The sequence below is a fragment of the Lolium rigidum genome, chromosome 1, assembly GCF_022539505.1.
Source record: "Lolium rigidum isolate FL_2022 chromosome 1, APGP_CSIRO_Lrig_0.1, whole genome shotgun sequence".
Classification (NCBI taxonomy): domain Eukaryota; kingdom Viridiplantae; phylum Streptophyta; class Magnoliopsida; order Poales; family Poaceae; genus Lolium; species Lolium rigidum.
The window spans coordinates 140,275,144-140,293,350 of NC_061508.1; the positions used below are offsets into that span (position 1 = coordinate 140,275,144).

At 46.5% G+C, this 18,207-nt stretch overlaps 1 protein-coding gene across 1 annotated transcript; it reads left to right on the forward strand.

The window, feature by feature from the left end:
* Nucleotides 1-8,974: 8,974 nt before the first annotated feature.
* Nucleotides 8,975-14,420, forward strand: LOC124682473 (receptor-like protein kinase). The gene is made up of 3 exons (XM_047217148.1): nt 8,975-9,095; nt 10,448-13,563; nt 13,831-14,420. Exons 1-3 carry the CDS (start codon nt 9,031-9,033, stop codon nt 14,238-14,240), a joined length of 3,591 nt encoding a protein of 1,196 aa, XP_047073104.1. The 5' UTR covers nt 8,975-9,030; the 3' UTR covers nt 14,241-14,420.
* Nucleotides 14,421-18,207: the final 3,787 nt, after the last annotated feature.

Genomic DNA, 18,207 nt, shown 5'->3' on the forward strand with positions numbered 1-18,207 from the left:
ACCACAAAGCAAGAAGTCTCTTGTGTCCCCAACACACCAAATAGGTGTACTAGTTCGGCGAAGAGATAGTGAAATACAGGTGGTATGAATAAGTAGCAACGGTGCCAGAAATTAGCTTGTCTGGCGTGTAGTTGATGGTGGTAGTATTGCAGCAGTAGTAACACGATAGAAACAAGTAAACAAGCAGCGATAGCGATATTTAGGAACAAGGCCTAGGGATTACACTTTCACTAGTGGACACTCTCAACATTGATCACATAACGAGAATAGATAAATGCATACTCTACACTTTTGTTGGATGATGAACACATTGCGTAGGATTACACGAACCCTCAATGCCGGAGTTAACAAGCTCCACAATTAATGTTCATATTTTAGTAACCTTATAGTGTAAGATAGATCAAAAGACTAAACCAAGTACTAACATAGCATGCACACTTGTCACCTTCATGCATATGTAGGAGGAATAGATCACATCAATACTATCATAGCAATAGTTAACTTCATAATCTACAAGAGATCATAATCATAGCATAAACCAAGTACTAACACGGATGCACACACTCGTCACCATTACATCGTGCGGGAGGAATAGACTACTTTAATAACATCACTAGAGTAGCACATAGATGAATTGTGATACAAAACTCATATGAATCTCAATCATGTAAAGCAGCTCATGAGATTATTGTATTGAGGTACATGGGAGAGAGATGAACCACATAGCTACGAGCGAAGCCCTCAGCCTCGGGGATGGATTACTCCCTCCTCATCATGGAGGCAGCGATGGCGGTGAAGATGGCGGTGAAGACGGCGGTGGAGATGGCTCCGGGGGCAATTCCCCGTCCCGGCAGGGTGCCGAAACAGAGTTCTGTCCCCCGAATTGGAGTTTCGCGATGGCGGCGGCGCCCCTGGAGTCTTTCACGGAGTTTCGTCAATTGGTACTGCGTTTTTAGGTCGAAAGGGGTTTTATAGGCGAAGAGGCGGCGCAGGGGGCACCTGGGGGCGCCACACCCTAGGCCGGCGCGACCAGGGTCTGGCCCGCGCCGCCATGTGGTGTGGTGGCCCCCTGGCCCCTCTCCGACTCTTCTTCGGTGTTCGGAGCCTTCCGGGAAAAATAGGAGGTTTGGCGTTGATTTCGTCCAATTTCGAGAATATTGCCCGAACAGCCTTTCTGGAACCAAAAACAGCAGAAAACAGCAACTGGCCTTTCGGCATCTTGTTAATAGGTTAGTTCCAGAAAATGCACGAATATGACATAAAGTGTGCATAAAACATGTAGATAACATCAATAATGTGGCATGGAACATAAGAAATTATCGATACGTTGGAGACGTATCATGAAGCTTGGCAGATTTTTTTCAATAATTGAGCAGGTTGGAAGGAGGAAGAAGGGGGGGGGGTATAAATACCCACTCTCAAAATCCAGCCGTTGGAGACTTTCGAGGGCCGGATAATCCGTCCCCCCCCCCCCCCCCCAAAAAAGTCCAGCCCTGGGAAATTCCGGGCAAAAGTCCGGCCAAAAATCCGGCCCATGTCCAGGGGAGTACTGAGCCACTTCTCCAAAAGTCCTCAGCCGATTTTGGGGGCCCGGATATTTTGCAAATATCCGGTCCGGATTATCCGGCCTGGTGAAAGTTTTTCTGCTTTCTTTTGTCTTGTTTTTCCACACAAGACACCCATATACATGTATATATATAATCTCTGCACCACTTCATCAAACATTAGTGTATCACATATATTGACATCAAACACTCCAAAACATAACGTGAGAGATGTTCTTTCAATGGTGACCTAGAGCAAGATCATTCAGGAGCTAGGAGGTGAAGGGAAATTGATCAAGTCAACCAGCCAAAAGCACTTCATCAACAAAAAGTAACCATCTAGGAGCTGGAGCAAGGTATAATTCATAACTGGATTGGATCCAATGATTAAATCCATTATAAGCATGCACAAACACACTTTGCGTGGAGCAGATGCTCCACAGGGTATATCATCACTTGGTATAGACCAAGTGATGCCAGGAAGAAAGAGGCAAGACCAATAGCTAGTGGATCTAGTTACTGGATATGCATAAGTAAATCAAGTACTAGCTATCCAAGATATTTAGGTCAACCAGAATAGTGGCCAACTAGTTACCTAGCAGCATTTGGTGTATAAAACCATCAGTAAAGACCCATTTTTCATCAAAAGATCTCCATAGGGCATTCATATAGATGATTCCCAACTGTGGATATTATTATCACTTTTATAAAACCCACCAGGTAGCCAAATTAGTTGCAACCAAGATTAGTAGCAAGCTACTGAGGTCACAGCACAAGTCCAACAAGCAAACAAGCCACACAGGAAAGTTTGTCTTCTTTACCAATAAGGTTCAGATAATCAAATAAATTCCAAATCATCATGGAATTCATATAAGCATCTTTTAAATCAAATGAATAATCACCAACACATGGTTCATCAAGTGTAATTGACAGTAAACCAACACAAGGCAACAACATGACATGCACAGGTTAGTTTACTGAAGCAAATGCTTCAGTAAAGCACACTAGGCTACCAAAACAATGTTACCAAGTAATCACTGCAAGCAAAAGTCATTGGTAGAGCACCAGTAGCACCACAAGACACTTATGTAGATGATCACACACCAGTAGGCATCACAAGTGAACCATTTGGCAACCAGCAAGTGCTGGGAAACTTAGCCAAGGGCTAATGCATCAGTCAAACCACAGTAGAGCCTAGTTATATAATCACAAGGTAACCAGGAGTATCAATGGCTCCAGAAGGAACCACAGGAGCAGTACAACCTAGCAAGCAAGCATATACATGAATCATAGCATGCCAATACAAGTAAGTGGTGTGCATAGGAACACCAGATACACTGCAAGGGTAAGGCCAAGATAATCACATAGCAAGCACCAGTAGGTACATGACATGCTCTATAGAGCTGCAGCAGTAGCAATGTAGCATCATCAGTAGTGGCACAACATGGCCAATGGCCAGCAATGGCAACCTCTGGCCAGGGCAAGCCATGCAAGAAGAGAGTGGATGCAATGGCATCAGGAGGAGCACTCCTTATGATCTAATGATCATCAGGAAGCAACAGAGGAAGAAGAAAAGCATAACAGAGCAACGGGGGGTACAGAGAAGTTTGCAGAGGGGGAATGGGGAAGCTTACCATGCGCCTGGAAGCAGAGGCCACGACATGGTGAGGCAGTGCTCGCGCAAGCGCATCAGTTGCAAATCTAGGGAAGTCGCCGGCGTTACGCCGACGAGTTCATCCCCACCGCAAGCACAACACCCTGGAGACGACGGCACATGTGACGCCATAGCATCAACCGCGCCAGGTATATCTCCAGGCACACAAGAGCATCGACGGCGGTGGCCTCATCACGCCGGAGACCACAGATCGTCACAGGTGACCAATCTCTAGATCCAGCATGGAGGCGATCTGGAGCAGGAGGTGGCGAGCGAAGAATCCATGCGGATGGATAGATGGAGTGTCACAAGAGGAGTCGAACGCGACCGGTGGCGAGGTCAGGCACGGCCGGAGTGAGCCGGAGCGTGGTGGCAACCGTGGCAGCGACGCCATCGCCACGGGAATCGCCAGAGCGTTAGGGGTTAGGGTTAGTTCGAGTGAGAGAGAGAGAGAGTGGGCTAACTCGGTCGGTACGGACCGAACCGGTCTGGTTCAACCCTAATGGGCTGACCAGTGGGCCCAAGGGGGTATTTTAGACTTTTTCATTAGGTTTTAAATCAATTCAAATTCAAATTCAAATCTTCCACTTTAAAAATTGCAAATAAATCCTAGATAACTCCAAAAATTCAAGAAAAATATGAATAATTCATAGGAATTATTCCTTAACCAATACAAAATATGAAATGAAATCCATAATGAAAATCTAAAATGAAGAATTCTTGAATTGAATTCCAAATTGGAATTTAAGATTTGAATTTTTCCTTGGATATAAAAGAATCAAGGAAAATTCCAAATGACTTTAAATATTTTATAAATCCAATATTTCCAAAGGGGAAAACTCTATTATTTCAAACCCTTTCTTTTAAAAGTAAATACTTTTACAAAAGGAAAAATTCTATTTCTTTTGAGGAAAATCCTTATCAAAGTAATATTAAAGGATTATAAATTATTTAAGAATAAATATTCCAATAACACCTTAATCACACAAATTTTAATAAATGCTCCAGGGAAAGGGATTCAACCAAAAACAACACCATAATGCATACATCATTTGGATTTTATAACATTGTCCTTATCGGACAATGATGCTTCTTTTCAGAATCCGAGATCCATGTTCCATCCAAACCTTCGAACTGAACTATCTCGCAGTCTCCAGGAAAGTCCACTCTTGCTCATTTCATATTGATTATTTTATATCAATTTACTCGCAAAGAAATATACTTATCACTCTTGCATTAAAAATAAAATGCTACTTTTCCAATTATGAATATGACTATGTGGTGGGTAATGGAACCATGGTATGTGTTGATGGTGGAGGTTCCATTGCAAGGGTTCTACTCATCTAGGACTAATCATCAATGCCGTCTAGTGATTCTAGCGTCGTACATATCGCTTTAACCATGAGATTTATAATGGCTCTAGGGAAGTCAGCTATATCGTTTTCCTCTCGCATATCAACGGATCAGTAATAAGGGTTGCCTGGATCAGTCTATCTATTTGGTAAAGGCGAGGACATCGGTCCGTAACAGTCTACCAATAGATATAGGAGAGGGCAGACTTGTTAAAGGTCTATGATGGATTGTAAGGGTTGTCCGAGTTAGTCTATCTATAGTGTATAGGACAGGGTATGTAAATTGTTCGGAACAATCTACCTTAATGGTAAAGGTGAGAACAAATGCCTGGGTCAGTCTACCTATAGATAAAGGACATGACATACTTACAAAAGGGTGGGTATGTAAGGCCGTGGGAAAGGCAGTGATTCGCTTGGTTCTTATACTGGGCCTCACACCAAGGAAGTGTGGACGGGAAAGTACGCCCGGTTGGCAACAAGGATAAGTTCTCTTATGGGAAAATTAACGCACCTCTGCAGAGTGTATTGAATTGTGGCTATCACTCCCTGTTCCGGGAAGGAAACTACGAACGCGGCAGGAAATGAACTCCGTGAAGTTCTGGTCAACCTGTAAAGACTGACGGGCATAGTTTTCAGAATAAAATAAACCTTTTGAAGAAATATTTGCGAAACATGAATTGACCTGAGATTTTCTGACAATGGTCGTAGTTAGTGCATCAAACACCTTTTCTCTTTTGAACTTGCTGAGTACCTCTATACTCGATCACTTTCTTTCGACACCCTTGCTAGATTGTGATCATGAAGAGGAGGCCTACACCGGAGCACCATAAGGGGACTATGAGTTGGTCTATGAAGAGCCAGACCTTTCAGGAGGAGTTGAAGGCGTGGACTATGGGATAGTCTACGGAGTCGATAACGCAGAGGCTTTGTAGATGCAGTGGTATGCTGGTTCACCACAACGGTCGCGATTTGCTTAGATATATTAGTGTAATCTCCAATCGCTGTAGATCCTTTGTAGATCGGACTGAGGATTTGTCAAACTGTTAGATTTTACTGTGCATGCAAAGAGGGGAAGGGTTTTGTGTGCTGGGGTTTAGCATGTTGTGTTTGTTGTGCGAAAGATTAAGCTGAGTCGCGCTAGTTTGTTCAGACGGAAGAGGAGATAGAGGACATGAAGAATGAAGTTGCTCTGTTCAAGAATCTGCAGAGAACACAATCACGAGTGATGAGGGCTAAGAAACAGGAATGGAAGGCAGAAAGAAAGGCTTTTCAGGCTTCAAAGAGAAAGCTAGAGTATGACATATACGATCTGCTCCAAGTAAACTTCGCAATCAAGGATAAGCTCAAGACGATCAGGGCTATTTGTGATGAGTGTTGAATGTGTTGTAGATGTAGTGTAGGAGATTATGCGAATGGTTGAGCTAGGGAGAATTTGTAATGAACCCTAAGTAGAATTTTTAATGTACCCTAAGTGCCACTGTAATGTACTGTATTTGAACTGATACTTGTGTTGTTGCTGATTGAACTAGATCGATGATTATAACCTTGGATCATAGTACGAGGAGATGATTTATCAGAACCTATGGCATGACTGAGCATGACCATGCCATTGGTTATGATCAAACATCTCCTACACATGTCCTCATATTATGAGGCCTATGGTACCCTGATTTGCATATTTCCGCTTCTTCAATTCTGCATTGGCCAATGATTGAACAATGGCACAACGGAAGGCAAGGTGTTGGCCTCAAACTAAGTCATGTGTGCCATATTCGTTGCACACTAGACTTAGTTTGTGCTCAGTCCCTCTGCCTGTCATATGATCCAATATATGAGGCCTCCTTTTGGTTTATCTAGTGCATTTGACAATGATTCAACAATAGCACAACGGAAGGCAGGGGTGCTGCCCTCAAACTTAGTCATGTGTGCCGTACTAGTTGCACACTAGACTTAGTTTGTGGACAGTCCTTTTGCCTGCTGTGATCCTATATATGAGGCCTCTTTTTGTTTGTCTAGTGCATTGGCCAATGATTGAACAATGGCCCAATGGAAGGCAAGGTGCTGCCTTCAAACTTAGTCGTGTGTGCCAGTTTCCCTACACATTAGACTTAGTTTGGGGATAGTCCCTTCGCCTGCTGTGTGACCAAATGTATGAGGCCTCTTTTGCGTTGGTCAATGATTCAAATATGGAACCATGGAAGGCTAGTTGGTGGCCTCAAACTTAGTCATGTGTGCCACAATCGTTGCACACTGCACTTAGTTTGTGGTCACTCCCTATGCCTGTCGTGTGAGCCAATGTATGATGCCTTGTGTGCTTCTTCACTTCTGCATTGGCCTGTGATACAACAAATGCACAACTGAAGGCAAGGTGCTACCCTCAAACTTAGTCGTGTGTGTCACATTACTTCCACACTAGACTTTTACCCACTGCTGCCTCATGCCTACGCTTTTAGCCACTGTAAGTTTCACATTACTACTTCCAGTGAAAACTGGAAATCTGCTGCTTTCATTTACTGTCTTCTTTTACTTCTTTGAATCAACTGCTATAAAATCACCACTTGCTTTGTGATTTTATTGATATACAGGTGTGATTGAGAGTGACGTCTCAATTGCTAAGGTCTTATTGGTATTCTTGTGTTCCCCTTGAGTCGGACTATAAATTTGGGTAGTACTTTCCATTGAAGATTTCAGCGATTTCCTATACTTGTGGGCATCGGACGTCTTCCTTCGCTGCCGCGGGTTCCGCTCCGGATTACTCTAATTGGTGTTGTTACCATCTCCGACCAGCTTCTTCATGGTCGTGAAGACCTCTTGGGCAGCGGGTGGTTTACCAACTGCCGTGAGCTCTTCAGCGTACTCCTTCATGGCTACCTCGTACTCCTCCGAGTTCATGGGTGAAATTTAACCATCAAGAGCATCCAGTATGGACTCGTCATTTCCATCGTCCCTGTGGGGGGCAGATCTGGATGTAGATACGGCCAATGAAGTGGACGAAGTGACACCTTTGCTTCTCTAACAGCTGGGAGACCCAAGTGGATCTGCATTGGTCTTGAAACGACATATCCAGTACAAGGATGGTTTAGGAGGGCCTTGAGTTTTCCAGACCTAGGGTGGATCCAGCCATTGGCAGACCCTGCTCAGGTCGATCTCCCGCTAATGTATCTAGCTCAACGACGGTTGTGCGGGCTTGCTCTGGCCAATCTAGTGGAATCGCTAGTCTCGTCAATGAACATGTGGATTCCATCGATTGGGATGATGGAACAGTGGACGCCGTTCTCCTTAGCCAAAACCCATCACTCGTCGTTGTCAGTGTAGAGCACGCGTTCGATGGCGATAGTGTAGCTGAAGCCTGTGAAGGCGTGTCCCGCCCGAATTCGTCCTCCCAACGCCACTGGCCCCACGGTGGGCACCAACTGTCGTTGCGTATTCGATGATATTCATGTGATGGGTGCCTCACTGAGGGGAGAGAGAGCGGAGACCATGGGGCGAAGAGTTACCAGGACGGGGACAAACGAGGTACCCAATTTCGAAAACCTCATGACGGTGGCAAGACCTTACTACTGCTTGTCTAAAATTATTAGGCAACTAGTGCGAGATTACAATGAGTTATGTTATGCCCCAAGGACTACCAACATCCGGTTTATAAATGCGCACAAATCTAGGGTTACATGGCAGAGATCCACCCGGATATGGCTAAGTGTCTAAACTATGTTACATTATCTTGCCTTGCGCGTCAAGGATCCGACTTACCATGTAAGTTGGCACGGATCCAACCTACTGGTTTTGGACTGGACTCCTCCATCTTAATTCTCCAGCAACTAGATCATCCGGTTGGATCATATGCTCCACCACCATCTGTGGATCACCCGACCTTGATAGAATTGAGACTCGGTGTAATATACCTAGTTAGTATATTCACTTCACTTAAGTCTGCTAATCTAATTGCCCTAGCACATGGATATTCTCTATCCTACTGGGTCACATACAAAATGGCAGTTTAGATCTAGTCATCGAATTTATTTATTTTAGATGTAATCATGAAGTATTTTTTTTCAGGTCATGCGCATGAGTGCTTACCCAAGTGGGCACACATTCTATCATTTTATATTACAATTAAAAATGGTGGAATCATCTACTCCGTACATTAAAATTCTCATTTTTCTAAGGAAGAAGCAACCTCAGCCGCCGGTGGTGAGAGACGACCATAAACCAGTGTGAACGAGTGCTCGAGGTTCGTGACATCTTCTACCGGTCGATCTATACACCCGTGTGGGAACGTGAAGTCAAGTCCAAGCCCAAAAATCCGTGTGAGAACTGCCGCCTGTGGGGAACGTCTCTGTCCCCTGCGCGCGCCCCCACACCGTACTCACTCCGGCAACTACCACCCCGCCGCTATAGAGAAGAGAACACAAGGCCGGCACCCCACTCGCACTTGGCCGCCCCTCCTCCCTCTCCAGCGCCACCGCCTCCCTCGCCATGGATGCTCCAGCCCATTAGCACGCTGCTCGTCTCCATTCCCCAGGACAGGAGCCTCATCCGCTGCTGGTAAGCGCTTCCAACCCTCGCTCCCCCGTGCTGGTTGTTAGGAACCGCCGATGCTTTTGGCTGACTGTTCGTCCCGCGGATGTCTGAAATCTCTGCAGGATCCTTTTCTTTCACATCGTTTGCTTGCATTTTATTCATAATCTGCTGCCAGATTGCACGGCAATGTCCATGGGGCGTCTGGGGGAGAGCAAGCCCGATGCTTATTTTCTTTCTTTGCCTACTGAAATAAGCTTTCTTTCTCGGGGATATACTACTTCCGATCCACTTATTCGGGGAGAAATTAGTGAAACAAGGGCTGCACACGAGATCTACTTCTCGTCATTTGGCGGAAATGCCATGAGGGATGTCGAATTAGAGCGTCCGTGCTCTCTCTCTCTTTAGTTGCACTAGTTAGTTACTCGGTGCTCAATGACTCAATGCTGATTTTGTTTTCCTGCGAAAAGCTGCCCCTTTTTCCCCGCAAAAAAAAAACACACGAAATATCCATTCCCTCTTTGGCTCTTCGCCACGGTTTTTCTTCTTTTGGGACGAGCCATGGGCGCGTTCGCTGAAATAAATGCGCTGTGGATGAGCAGTAGACCTATGGACGCTTTCCCTGAAATGGGCTCTGCACCTGGTTTTGGCGTCCTGAGTTTTGCTTCTCGATCTGGCGTGCCTAAACTAATGAATTACTAGTAGTAGTTTTCTAACTTGTGGTGTCTAGTCCTCTGACTTTACATGTTCTCTTAATTTATCGTTGAAATTTTGCCGAATGTTCCTCGCATGTGCTTCCTATACTACAAATACCACGTTTGTTGAAGTAGTCATGTCTGTTATCCAATTCTAGTGCTTACCATTTACTAGAATAGTATGCACAACTAGCATAGGGCTAAATTAATTTGTGTCGTTATAACCGGGACCACCAAAATGAGAGTTGTACATTTTCCCTTTTGCCTCTGCCACTTAGAGTTAGACCAAGTACGACCTTTTTACTTTAAAAAAATAATTAAAGTAAAAGAAAAGGACCTTTCAGATTTCACACCCTCCTCTAGTCTTATTTCTACAGTAAAAAAGTAACCATATTTTTATTGCAGTATCCATCAGCATCTCGTGGGATTATACTTTTACACAACCACTAAAACATGCTTATAGACTCAAAAGACAAGAAAGAGTCAGAAACCGTTAAAAACAGCTCTGACTAGGATTTTTTTAATGAAGAAAATAACCCTCATTAGAATGGACTCCATCATGTATTTGCGATATTATATGATATACTCTCCACTAAGGGGTTGTGTGATGATCATGGAGTGATGCGTATTTGTGAGACAATTCTTGGTATCACTTCTGCTAACTTCCGTACAAACTTTTTGCAGGAACCAAATGGGTCTGGTTCTGTGGCATTGGTATTTGCTCTTGCTCACTTTGGTTTCATCGTCGTGGAGTTTAAATTCAGACGGTCTAGCTCTTCTTGCTCTGTCCAAAAATCTCATATTGCCGAGTTCCATAAGCTCCAGCTGGAATGCTTCCGATAGAACTCCATGTGAATGGCATGGAGTTCTATGTGATAGAAATACTAATGTGTTTTCTCTTGACCTATCATCTTCTGGAGTTTCTGGTTCACTGGGACCTCAAGTAGGACTATTAAAGTACCTAGTAGTCCTCACTTTGCTAAATAACAGCATATCAGGTGCAATCCCTCCAGAATTGGGCAATTGTAGCATGCTTGATAAATTGGATCTTTCCGAGAACTCCCTTTCTGGTGAAATACCAGAATCCCTTGGCAACCTAAAGAAACTTTCAGTGCTCGCATTGTACAGTAACTCACTCGATGGGGAAATCCCTCCTGAATTGGGCAATTGTAGCATGCTTGATCGATTGGATCTTTCCGAGAACTCTCTTTCTGGCGAAATACCAGAATCCCTTGGCAACCTAAAGAAACTCTCATCGCTCGCCTTGTACACTAACTCCCTCCATGGGGAAATACCTGAAGGGTTGTTCAAGAACCAGTTTCTGCAGTACGTGTACCTCCATCAGAATAATCTCAGTGGTCATATCCCTTGGTCACTTGGTGAAATGGCAAGTCTTAAAAGCTTATGGTTGCATGAAAATGGATTATCTGGAGTTCTGCCAGATTCAATTGGAAACTGCACCAAGTTGGAGGAGCTCTATCTACTATATAATCAGTTGAGCGGGAGTCTTCCAAAAACCTTGAGCCTTGTCAGTGGACTGAAGGTTCTAGATGTCACTGGAAATGGCTTAACTGGAGAGATTGATTTTCATTTTGAGAACTGTAAGTTGGAGAAATTCATATTGTCGTTTAATAATCAGCTAAGGGGCGAAATTCCAGCATGGCTAGGGAATTGTAGTAGCTTGACTGAACTTGCAGTTGTCAACAATAGTTTCTCTGGCCACATTCCAGCTTCTCTCGGCTTACTGAGCAACCTCACCTATCTTTTGCTTTCTCAGAACTCCTTGTCTGGCCCGATTCCTCCTGAGATTGGTAACTGTCGGTTGCTGCTGTGGCTAGAGTTGGATGCAAACATGCTGGAGGGTAGTGTTCCTAAAGAGCTGGCTAATCTGAGAAAATTGCAGAAGCTCTTTCTGTTCGATAATCGCCTCACTGGGGAGTTCCCTGAGGATATTTGGAGCATCCGGTGGCTTCAAAGTGTCCTTATTTACAGAAATGGATTTACTGGGATGCTACCTCCAGTGTTAGCTGAGCTAAAGCTCCTGCAGAACATTACACTGTTCGGTAATTTCTTCTCCGGAGTCATACCAGCGGGTTTGGGTGTGAATAGCCGTTTACTCCAAATTGATTTCACCAATAACAGTTTCACCGGTGGAATACCACCATACATTTGTTCAGGTAAAAGACTGAGAGTGTTGGACTTGGGGTTTAATCTTCTCAATGGTAGCATCCCATCTGGCGTTACAGACTGCCCAGGTTTGGAACGAGTTATTCTCGAAAACAATCATCTTACTGGGGCCATTCCAACTTTTAAAAACTGCATGAGCCTGGACTATATGGATCTGAGTCGTAATTCCTTAAGTGGAGGCATTCCAGAAACCTTGAACAAATGCAGAAATATTACAATGATAAACTGGTCAGAAAACAAGCTTGTTGGTCCAATACCACCTGAAATTGGAAACTTGGTGAATTTGGGAGTACTTGATCTCTCACAAAACAGTCTACAGGGTACACTTCCAATGCAGATTTCTGGTTGCTCCAAGCTGTATCGTCTGGATTTGAGTTTCAACTCTCTGAATGGTCCGGCACTCACAACAGTAAGCAACCTGAAGTTACTATCACAACTACGGTTGCAGGAGAATAAATTCAGTGGAGGCTTACCTGATTCTCTTTCGGATTTGGGTATGCTTATTGAACTGCAACTTGGTGGTAACTCACTTGGAGGTAGTATACCGTCATCGTTAGGAAAGTTGATCAAATTGAGCATTGCGTTGAATCTCAGTGGGAATGGACTGGTGGGTGATATTCCAACTCTATTGGGAAATTTATTGGATCTGCAAAGTTTGGATTTGTCAGCTAATAACCTCACTGGAGGTCTAGCCTCGTTAGAAAGCCTTAAGTTATTGCAGGCCTTGAACGTTTCCTATAATAGATTCAGTGGACCAGTGCCAGAATATCTTCTTAAGTTTCTGGATTCCGCAGGAAGTTCCTTCAATGGAAATTCTGGTCTATGTATCTCTTGCAATGGCAGTGATTCTTCTTGCAAGAGATCTAATGTTTTGAAATCTTGTGGGGGATCAAAGAAAAGCAGAGTACACGGCCGATTCAAGGTTGCTCTTATTGTTCTTGGTTCATTGTTCATTGGAGCAGTAGCGGTACTTATAATCTGTTGTATCCTTCTTAAGACTCGAGATTCAAAGACAAAAGGTGGTGGGGAAGCAATCAGTAATTTACTTGAAGGCTCTTCTTCTAAGTTCCGTGAGGTCATAAGAGTGACAGAAAACTTTGATGACAAGTACATCGTAGGTGCAGGTGCCCATGGAACTGTGTACAAGGCAACAATGGATGCAGGGGAAGTATATGCTATAAAGAAGCTTGTAGTTTCCGCAAGCAGCAGTTCTTACAAAAGCATGATCAGAGAACTGAAGACACTGGGTAAAATTCGGCATAGGAACTTGATAAAGCTGAAGGAATTTTGGCTGAGAGGAGAGTGTGGTTTCATACTCTATGATTTTATGGAACATGGTAGCCTTTATGATGTTCTGCATCGGACTCGTACGCCGAGTTTGGACTGGAGTACGCGCTATAACATAGCTCTTGGAACTGCCCATGGTCTAGCATATCTTCACCATGACTCTGTCCCCGTAATCATTCATCGAGATATTAAGCCGAGCAATATATTGCTGAACAAGGATATGGTGCCACGCATCTCAGATTTTGGCATTTCAAAGATCATGGATCAGTCCTCTGCTGCTTCAGAGACCACTGGGATTGTCGGCACCACTGGATATATGGCACCAGGTATGTATGATACGAACAATTGCACAACAAGTTCCATTTTCATGTATTAGCTTTGTCGAAAAAAAACCATGTATTAGCATGCGCAGCCTGATGCATGCTATTGTTTTACATGGAAGCAGCCACATATCATTGTTTTGATCAGATACCCGCATCTTCCTGTTTATATAACTGATACTTGCTGCTGTGTATACCTTCTTGAAACTATGTGTGGATTTGATATCCAGACGACAAATTGATATCTGATGGGGCTGTGTGGTTTGCTTGCAGAGCTGGCATTTTCCACCAGAAACAGTACCCAGACCGACGTGTACAGCTACGGCGTTGTGGTACTGGAGCTGATAACAAGAAAGATGGCGGTGGATAGCTCGTTCCCTGACAACATGGACATTGTGAGCTGGGTACCCCACGCCCTGAACGGCACCAACCAAATCGGGGTCGTGTGCGACCCAGCCCTCATGGACGAAGTCTTCAGCACAGTCGAGTTGGAGGAAGTGCAGAAGGTCCTGTCGTTGGCTCTCAGATGCACGGCGAAGGAGGCGAGCCGACGGCCGACCATGGTCGATGTAGTGAAGGAGCTGACTGACGTGAGGTCTGCCAGTGTCCCTTCGTCGAAGCAGGTGAAACCAGGCCCCAGCGGCTCGTCCGGACTGTCCAGCAGCGTTAGCGAAAGTGCGTAATAGTGTGTGATATGTAGAATGTACAGTCGATTGGATTAGTGTAGTTAGCAGTAGGCCAGTAGTCATAGTTGATTGCGAGGCGGATCAGTCTGTAGTGGTCACTTCTAACTAAATGATTTGTGTGTAGCTGCGCATGCCTGGGAATCATTTAGCTGCTGCATGGAGCAAGCTGATTTGTTTGTCTACTGTACATCTCTAACTCTAAAGCTGAAACTGACAGATGACGGGTGAATCTCATGTATGCTGCCTGACAATCAGGTGTTTTTGGCCACAGAGCGATCTGATGATGAAGGGCATAATATTCATGAGAGGTGCTTTGACAGAGTTTCCGGAGCTAGAGGGGCGCGTACCGGCGATGGGCTCGCGGAGTATAGCAGCCGGCTAAACGAGTAAGACATCTGAATATCTGATGATCTGTGCCCTTAATTACCTGTAATCGGTGCCCGGGATCAGTGCGGCGGTGGTACATACTCGGGGTGGAATGGAACACGGCGCGGCGAACCAGCCATGAGGCACCCAGCGATCTGCGGCCGCGCGTCCCACGTTGGCCTGGCGCCGCCGCCGACTCACCGGAATGCTGCGACACGCCGGCGATATGGGTTGCCTGACACCCCGGGGCTTCACCTCGGCACGCTCAGCCTCGGCAGGCGAAACATCCTTTGTCACGGGCCGCCGTGGAGTATTCCTGATGGGCTTTTGCGGTAGCATAATGTTTGGGCTGAAATTTACCTTCGTTAAATTCGACAACACTTCTTCCAAGGTACTGGTACTGACAAGGAGCTGTGACGTGTGCCTAGTGATGTCATGTGGGCGACGCGCCGTCCTTCCGTTGGATCAGATGCTTGTATCGCGCTTGCGCAGGCACAAGTGCAGAAACGAAACCAGCCACGTGCGCTATATGTTTTCCCTAGTGCTGCTTTTGAGAAGATGCTACATCGCTTTCTTACCCTTCTTCCCTCCTCCTATTTCCTTTCTCCCATCTTCCATTTCTTTCGGCGTCGCTCTCCGATTCATGCCCACCTCACAGACACATGCAGTTTGTCATCGTGGAAGATGCCAAAGTCGATGAAGCAGAAGGGGTCAACGAAGCCGAAGGCGGTGGGAGGCCCTTGGCCAAGCCACGCGCGAGGTCATGTTGGGCAAGGCCGCCTATTTTATCAAGAGTGACGCCCTATTGGAAGGAGATGTTGGAGAATCAGAGCGTCAAGATCAATCTTGAGAAGGAACGGGTCGCCGTGAAGAAGAGGAAGGAGGACTTCGTCTTCATGACCACCACATGGACACGGAGGCGAAGGCGTGCTACATGGAGGAACGGGTCGCCTTCCTGCTATGCGCCTACGCCGGAGAACACGTGTGGATCCAACACATGTGACTCCAACACTGGCGGCAACAAAGCCCTCTGCCCTAGAACAGCCGCAGCCTACAGAGATGACACAAGATCCACCGGCAACCACGGAGAACCCCATTTGCATTTGATTCATGCGGTGTTGTAATATGTATGGCCGGACTTGGCGGCGTTTTGGTGGCAGGAAATATTGTGTGAGTTTTGATTTTAAATTGGTAAAAAGAATGTGTGATTTTTTCCCCAGAGAGTCCTTTGCGGACACAACTGGGCCGAACCGCTCCACAAACACAACTATTCGTGTCGGCGCCTCCCAAACAACCAACTCGGTGTTGCTTCCATAGGCCGTTTGGGGAACACCACTACAAATGCTTTTATTGCCCAATGTTAAGTTAGGCTAGTGCTAGTAGACAAGTAGTCCGATCAGAGGGTGCACTAGACAGTCCTCCCGCTCGGGTCGTCTCCTCCAGGGCGACTCGGGGCGGAACCCTAACCTCCCCCCCCCCCGCCGCCGCCTTCCTCACCCCTCTCCTCCCTCCTCGCCGTCCCCAGAGGCTGCTGCCGGCGAAGCCTGCCTCGGCCGATGATGGGGGCGGCGGGAATCCACGCGCGGTCCCCTGGTGCGGCAGTAGGAGGCACGCCTCTGCATCGGGGGATGGCCCCGGTACCTGGCGGTCGATGGCGGCGCGGCCCTCTCCCTTCTTCGCCACGGCCTCGTCGGGCGGGCGGTGATGGGGGTGGTGGCGCGGCCCTGGATCCATGGCGGCGCGGCCCTCTCCTCTTTTCCTCGTCGCGGCCTCGCCGGGCGGGCGTTGTTGGGGCCGGCGGCGCGGCCCCGGATCCTAGTGGCGCGACCCTCTCCTCCCTTCCTCGCCTCGACATCGTCGGGCGGGTGGTGATGGGGGCGGATTTCGTGCTGCTCCTCCTCAAGGTCTGGGACCACGGCACCAAGGGCAACGGCCCTGGATGGCGGTGACGGCGTCGACCTAGTGGCAGGTGGCGAGTGTAACATCCCAAATTTTCAATAAAGAAAGAAAGAGAGTTTCCAAAATGCAAAATTGAGAACCAACAAAAACTTTTTAATACTACAAGTGCTATGCATATAACTCACCTTTAATTATTTGTGTTAGTATGCAATTGCCATGCGATTGCTTGTGTGATTGCAATTGTGCTAAAACCTTAATCTAGGAACTCATGATCAACCAAGAAGAAGGAAAAATAAAAGAAGAAAGGAAATGAGAAAAGCAAACCCACACTCACATATGGTTTATGCCATTTTTGCAAATCCTTAACCTAGACAATTTTTGCTTGCACCATTGGTTGTAAATGGTTACTAAACACTTATTAGCACTTATGGAATCAAAAAAACTCAAATTGAATCAAATTTGAAATCAAAACAAGCTCACATACACTAATGGTCATTTTGGCAAAAGTTGGCCTGATGCCCTCTTTGAACCCTGTTATTTAGAGATTTCTAAACTACACCTTGCCAACTCTTTGCACCTCATCCAAGACAACATCAAGGTGAACAACTTTGCTCAAGAACTTACCTGCAAACTCTTCATGAATTCAAAGATTTGATCAAGCAAAGTGAGGACTTTGAAACAGATTTAAGATCTCATGCAATTTGTGATTTTGCAAACCACTTCAAAATTGACCACCACCACCACCATTCTACTGCAAATAATATATGATTGCAACCCACCAAAATTCTTTCAAAATTTTGAAAATAATTTTCTTTCGGCCATTTGGTCGAACTCCTTGCAAGCAGGGATCAGATTAGAGCCCATGCTGGAAAAATAAGTGGACCAAGTCCAACCCTGGCCCTCCTCTGCTACTCTGGAACTCCAACACATCACTGGGCACCAGTGCAAGCCACTGCACCCCTCCCACTTGCCCTCCATGACCATGGCATGACCATGCCCGTGCTCACCATGCCCACTCCGGCCATCTCTCTCCCCACATGTCGCCAGCTCGCCACACCATGTCTGGGAGGAACCCCTCACTCTCCTGCATCTGCTCATGCACTCCCTGGACCAAGACGAGGCCTGCACGAGCCAGCACGGACGCGCCCATAACCCTCCAGCGACGCCATGACGCGTATGGTTGCGACGCTAGAGCGTGCCAGAGCGCCGCAGAGACCCGTCAGCTCCGACCGCCCCTCGCCATCAGCGCCCCTGCGTAGCTTCACCTCAACACCAGGACACCGCCAGACATCGCCACTAGCTCGCCCGCGCCCTGTCACCGCCGTGGACGACAACGACGACCGCCACAGTACCCGTGGACGTATGACCCGCCCCACTGTGCTTGACCACCTCTTGCTGTTCCGAGAGCGCCTTGACGCTCACTAAGCCTTCCTGAACGCTGCCATACCCTCGCCCATGTCGTTGATCGCCTGTAGCGCGACCTCGCCGTCGTCACCCGTGACCTCCCGCAGATGCTCGAGGAGGCTATATAAGCCGCCCTCCTCCCTTCGTTTTCGGCACAGCACCACTCTCCCCTCTCACTACTGAGCAATCCTAGCTACTCCCTCCTCCACATTCGCCACTCCTTCGCAGGAATTTGAAGCTCGGTACCCGCCGGAGTCCAGCAAAGGGGAGGTGTCATTGCAGTGCACCCCAGGCG

Bases quoted from the DNA above. Each gene is read 5' to 3' on its own strand.
- LOC124682473 (XM_047217148.1), top strand. From the start codon at position 9,031: ATGCTCCAGCCCATTAGCACGCTGCTCGTCTCCATTCCCCAGGACAGG. The intron at 9,096-10,447 runs GTAAGCGCTTCC...AACTTTTTGCAG, and splicing joins AGGAGCCTCATCCGCTGCTG to GAACCAAATGGGTCTGGTTC. The intron at 13,564-13,830 runs GTATGTATGATA...GTTTGCTTGCAG, and splicing joins CACTGGATATATGGCACCAG to AGCTGGCATTTTCCACCAGA.